The sequence below is a fragment of the Psittacula echo genome (genome assembly GCF_963264785.1).
Source record: "Psittacula echo genome assembly, chromosome: 1".
NCBI lineage: Eukaryota > Metazoa > Chordata > Aves > Psittaciformes > Psittacidae > Psittacula > Psittacula echo.
Genome location: NC_137735.1, coordinates 76851821 through 76857820, shown reverse-complemented (window position 1 = coordinate 76857820; position 6000 = coordinate 76851821). Strand labels below are relative to the sequence as shown.

Here is a 6000-nt window from a genome sequence, read left to right as displayed (position 1 = left end):
GTGTCCAGGTAGAAAGGGATCTGGGGGTATTGGTGGATGGCCAGCTGAATATGAGCCGGCAGTGTGCCCTGGTGGCCAAGAAGGCCAATGGCTTCCTAGCCTGCATTAGGAATGGTGTGGCCAGCAGAAACAGGGAGGTTATTCTTCCCCTGTACTTGCACTGGTGAGGCCGCACCTTGAGTACTGTGTCCAGTTCTGGGCTCCTCAGTTTAAGAAGGACGTGGAAATGATTGAGCGCGTCCAAAGGAGGGCAACGAGGCTGGTGAGGGGCTTGGGCCACAAGCCCTACGAGGAGCGATTAAGAGAGTTGGAGTTGTTTAGCCTGGAGAAAAGGAGACTCAGAGGTGACCTTATCACTCTCTACAACTTCCTGAAAGGAGGTTGTAGACAGGTGGGGGTTGGTCTCTTTCACCAGGCAGCAACTGACAGAACGAGAGGACACAGTCTCAAACTGCGCCAAGGAAGGTACAGGTTGGATATTAGGAAGACATTTTTCACAGAAAGAATAATAAAATATTGGAACTGTCTGCCCAGGGTGGTGGTGGAGTCTCCATCCCTGGATGTGTTTAAAAAGAGATTGGATGTGGCACTTGGTGACATGGTTTAGTCGAGGTGTAGGGCATGGGTTGGACTTGATGATCTTGAAGGTCCCTTCCAACCTGGTAATTCTGGTAATTCTGATTCTAGTGTGAAAAAAACCTACTGGGTGCACAGATTCTGGGACTTTTTCACCCCAAAGCCCACTTTTGTCTCCTGAAAGAGGTTAGCATAGTATATATTGGATTAGGCTCCCCAGAGGTAGTCCCAGTCCTTCCTCTGAACCTCTGGGAAGAGAAAAGGCAAGACTGCTCATTACTTTTATAACGTAATGCAACAAGACTGAAAGAAGAAAAAAGGTGTGAAATGCAGCAGTCTTTAAGATACTGGCCACAACATGATCACTAAACAACTATATACATCTGTAAAGTAATAGGCTCTGGGGGTCAGTCGAGTAACTGCACTCGTACCTTCTCACAGAATAAGGTAGCAAAAAGTACCCTTGCAGATCTTTTTCCATCTCCATCAGATGTAATAAAAGAAACACACTATCTTCGTAAAACCTTGGCACATACATGGTCATGCTATATCTTGAAATGTGGAAGAATAATGCAGCGGTGGCAAAGCATAAGCCAAATTCATACAGTGTTTAGCAAAATGCAGAACTCCCCTATTACTATGTTTTCTACGTGAACTCAAGCTTGTGGTTGTTTCACAGCATCTCAGTTCCGTTTGGCTTGGTTGCTTTCTCCATTGATCAGATTCTTCTCTTGTTGTTCAGCTAAGGATTGCCATTTCTTCCTATTTTTTCTACAGCCATCCAGTAAAGGGTAGCAGGCCTCTGACACATGCGTTAGGGCCTGAAATAAATCAAGAATATGTAAAATGTATTAAATTTAACAACAAAGTAAGTGTTCTTAAAGATTATCATGAGAGACCAGAATGAATTAAATATGAGGTGTATATTTAATTGAAAATTACATGTATTTTAAAATTCAAGGAAGAATTCCTGCTGCATATCAAACATGAACAAAATTACCTGGCACTAGTGCAGATTAGACTGAGGTATGGAAAGAGTGTTTGAGCCCACTGATCTGTAATTACTACGACCACCTGCAAAGTACACAGAGAAGAATCCTGGCCCCTCTGCTGGTCACTATACAAAATGTAATATCAGTCAGAATTTCACATGCAATTCAGGTCTTGCTGAAATAACTTGAGGTAGCAATGTCTAGTTCTCCTATTACTTTATATACAGACCCTACTGAGTTCCCAGCTTGTATAAACCTCCATAGATCCTTTTGGTTTTATAGGCTGCTGCATTAGTTCCAGTAGACCTAATTGAATTGTTGCTCATTTACTCCACAAGAATAGGGCTGACATCTCTGTAGTTTTCCTGTTTTATTTATCTGTATATATCTAAAAAGCATTTAAAAGTGCTAAATGGTACTTTTTCAATTAAAAATATGGAAGGAATGAAACACATTGCTTTTATTTTTTCACTTAAAAGGAAGACTTGTAGATCATTCAGTTTAACTGTACTGATTACCTAGCTAACACAAGCCACAAAACTTCAATTCATTGAGATCTGACCTACTCTGAATAACATCACAGAATCACAGAATCACAGAATCCCGAGGGTTGGAAGGGACCTCAAAAGACCATCTAGTCCAACCGCTCTGCAAGAGCAGGGTAACCTAGAGTACATCACACAGGAACTTGTCCAGCCGGGCCCTGAATATCTCCAACGTAGGAGACTCCACAACCCCCCTGGGCAACCTGTTCCAGTGCTCTGTCACTCTCACAGTAAAGAAGTTTTTCCTGATGTTCACATGGAACCTCTTATGCTCCAGTTTACACCCATTACCCCTTGTCCTATCACTGGACATCACTGAGAAAAACCTAGCTCCGTCATCCTGACACTCACCCTTTACATATTTGTGAACATTGATGAGGTCACCCCTCAGTCTCCTCTTCTCCAAGCTAAAGAGACCCAGCTCCCTCAGCCTCTCCTCATAAGGGAGATGTTCCACTCCCTTAATCATCTTTGTGGCTCTGTGCTGGACTCTTTCAAGCAATTCCCTGTCCTTCTTGAACTGAGGGGCCCAGAACTGGACACAATATTCCAGATGCGGCCTCACCAAGGCAAAGTCACATACTTGCACATACGTAACTCACATACTTGCAGTGCTGTATTGGGAACTCATTTATGTTTGTGCTGTGTGTCACATTCCTACTGACTGGAGGAAAGTGAAGAAAACAGTGAAAACGGCTGTCATTACAACCCTTGTTATTGTTTGGTTTTGTAGCATTTGAATATCGGGTGAGTGAACTGTTTGCTTGTTCATTTTCAAAGTAACGCTGAAGTTGCTTATCTGTTTTTCCATTTGTTACTCACTAAAGAAAACAAAAATCTGTGTAAGCAGGTAATATTCCCTACCTGTACACCAGTCAAAAGAAACAAAACACTGGATCAGCTCAAACCATAGCCCCTTCCTTGAATATACCAGTGCTGTTACTGGTTTTGCCACTTCCTCCCCATAAGGCTCCCCATCCTCTTTAGTGCTCTCTGCCCTGTAAGTCACTGTCACTTATCTGTTGGGTTAGGACACAAACTGGCATATTCTGAATCTATGTAAAAATCCCAGACACTGTCAGCCATGTGCTGTTCCAGTTCAAGTCAGACTTTGGGACAAGATGACAAGAGTGATACACTGAAAGCTGGAAGAGGCAACATGTTCTTATATCAAAATGCATTAATCAGACAAATATACCATTAATGATAAATGCTAAAGTAATAATTTCTTCAACTGAATAATTAACTATATGCAATATATAACCAAAAAAAAACAAAAACAAAACCAAAACAACCTTTTTTAACTACGGGAGTAGTTTTGTATGTGATTTTTATTCTAATTTTAAATCTGCATCTGTTACAGGCTACAGTGAGCAGTTCTGGATTTAGATATTTGCAATTCTTGCTTAGGCATCATACCTCATACAGCTGCAAACAAATAGCATCTATGAATCCAACCTGCATGCTGGGAATTTTATTTTTCTTCTCTCTGTTCATTAGATCCTGCAGATAAGAAGCAAACAAGCTCTGTGTTTAAATGCATTAAATAAAACCCCAGCCAAAACCAAAGAGAAAGGCTGCAATTAAAAAGTGGCACCTTAACATGCACCGCAAGCTCAGCACAGCAGGGTATCAGTACATTTGTTACAGTGGAGGTAATTTGAGTGCATGACTTGCCTTAGGAGATTGTCTTTGGAATGACAGAGCCGAAATAGCTAGACAAATAGACATGCTTACTGGGTTTCCATAGCTTGCAAACACGTACCAATTTAGGAATGTATTTCCTAGACAATACTGATTTAGAAGAAATAATGTAGTCTGTTCTTCTGGCTCAGAGATAACACCACACCATTGGTGTTTGGGAGCCACAGAAGAAAACTGACTACTAGGAAGGAGTTGGCCCTGTATTCTGGTCAGTGGGAGAAATTGTTGCTTTTGAAAGCAATGACGTGAAGTGCCATTTGTAGAGACCATTTTGAAAGAGGTGATTATGCATGACTTTGTCACTTACTGTTGGTTCTATGTTGAGTTCCTTCCGCTCTTTATCTCCTTGGTCAAAGAATTCAGTAGCTATAAGCTCAGCAATCTGTAAGAGATTTCACACATTGAGAGCCCTAAAAGTTCACTAGCTACCTACAACCAAAACTATTATTTCCCGTCTTTCCTTAGGATATATTGAATTGGGACCCCCCATAATGAAACTCTCCAGCTTAACAGCTAGCTTTTAGAGTTCTTCATGCACACATCTGTACACAAACCAAACACCTGGTGTGCTGATATTTACTCTGACAAAGTGAAGTGAATAAAATGGCACATAGGCATCTTATCACTGATACCAGCTGCAATGATCAACACAGAAAAAGGCCAACTGATACTAAGGTGTTGTATCAGTTGACTATTGCTTTCTAGTAACACCGAAATGTTGGAGAGAACAAAGATTCCTGATTCACCTTTAGGTTACTGCTAACATGGTGACATAGCTAAATGCACAGATCTCGCTACAAAGACCTGGGAAAGTCTTCAGTCCACATACAGCACTTTGAAGGAGTACTTCCTAAGCATTCCACCACTGCTGTTGCAATAAGGACTGGATGGAAGAAGCAGAAGCTGTTATGCAGTATTTGTATTTAGCAAATCTTAAAATGAAGTATATACCCGTTGCTGAATTGGCCATGGTTTGGTTATGGCTGATAAATCACAGGCAGTCATCAGCATTGCTCTGTAGAAAAAAAAATAAAAAAAAAAAGAAACCTATGAAATGTAGCTACCAAGTCAAGTGATTAATAAAACAATATAAAATTTCAAGGAACATCAAAGAAACAAGTGAAGTTAAAGGGAACTTATAAAAGTATCCAAGGCTCAGTGATGCAGCAGACTTTGACTATTTGTGTGAAATGAGCCCGCAGAAATGAGCAAAGCTGGACCAGCTTATTCGGTGGATTCACATCAAATGAACTGTTTCATTCTATTTGCTACTGGACAGACATCACATTTATTTATTTATGACATTAGCAGTGACTGCTATTTTATTGACAGTATGACAGCCAAGAACTGGAATAAGAATAGATATAAAACATGACTAAATTAGACTGGTTTTTAAAGGCACTGAATTTGAAATATGGCATCTTTTCTTTCCAAGAGAGCCTATGTAAGCCTGGTTTTCTGTAGCTGTGCATTACAATATCTCTCTGTTCTTAATGTTCTCTTTTCTTCCCTGCTATTAAGGAATCTGCTTCAAAACAAGCTGCCTGTCCTGAATCTTTAGCTGTTAGTTTCAACAATTCAATATTGAAGTATAAAGTATCCACAGCAAAAGAACATGCTACATAAGCAGGAACCCTACACTTTCCTGGGAAGAACAGAAATGTTCATAGAGCTCCATGTGCTACTTAACAAAGTTTGTTGTACAGGTTGCAGAGTTTGTACTTCAGACCCAAAGAGTCAGTCAGTGACTGGCCACTGGCCGCTATGTGCTACTGCCAGTTTGTACAAGCACACAGATCATCTGGTTTTAATGAAATTCACAGCAACATGGCATTGAAAATCAGGTACCTAATAATATTAACTGACGACTGCTTTTACTTACAAAAATAGCTCCTTCTGTGTAGGATCTTCCCAATTGAATTGCTTCTTCCTTAGAAGTTCAAAAAATTCTCCTCTTCTCCTTTAAGGAAGTTAAAACAAAAGTTTTTGCAGCATGCTGACACAATTCAAACATCCAGCAAAGACTATCCAGCCAAACTTGCCTTTCACTTACTTTACGTATAGTGCTAGGTCTGTGGCAAGAATGGCTTGTTTTATCATTTTCAGTGTGGCCTTGTATTCTTCAATGGAAAGGCTGCTGAGAATCTGGTTTCCCTTTAAAAAAAAAAAAAAAAAAAAAAAGC

The 6000-nt window shown here is 40.3% G+C and overlaps 1 protein-coding gene across 2 annotated transcripts in view; it reads right to left on the bottom strand.

Annotated features, from left to right (window-relative positions):
* Window positions 1-1259: 1259 nt before the first annotated feature.
* PDE5A (phosphodiesterase 5A) overlaps window positions 1260-6000 on the bottom strand; it is a gene marked incomplete at both ends in the record, with an annotated part of 62163 nt that continues 57422 nt past the window's right edge. For both annotated transcript variants that reach the window (XM_080635281.1, XM_080635282.1), the window contains 6 exons: window positions 1260-1397; window positions 3533-3616; window positions 4125-4199; window positions 4769-4832; window positions 5700-5777; window positions 5871-5971. In XM_080635281.1, the coding sequence (XP_080491407.1) occupies window positions 1260-1397; window positions 3533-3616; window positions 4125-4199; window positions 4769-4832; window positions 5700-5777; window positions 5871-5971 (540 nt within the window). The remainder of the gene's footprint in view (window positions 1398-3532; window positions 3617-4124; window positions 4200-4768; window positions 4833-5699; window positions 5778-5870; window positions 5972-6000) is intronic.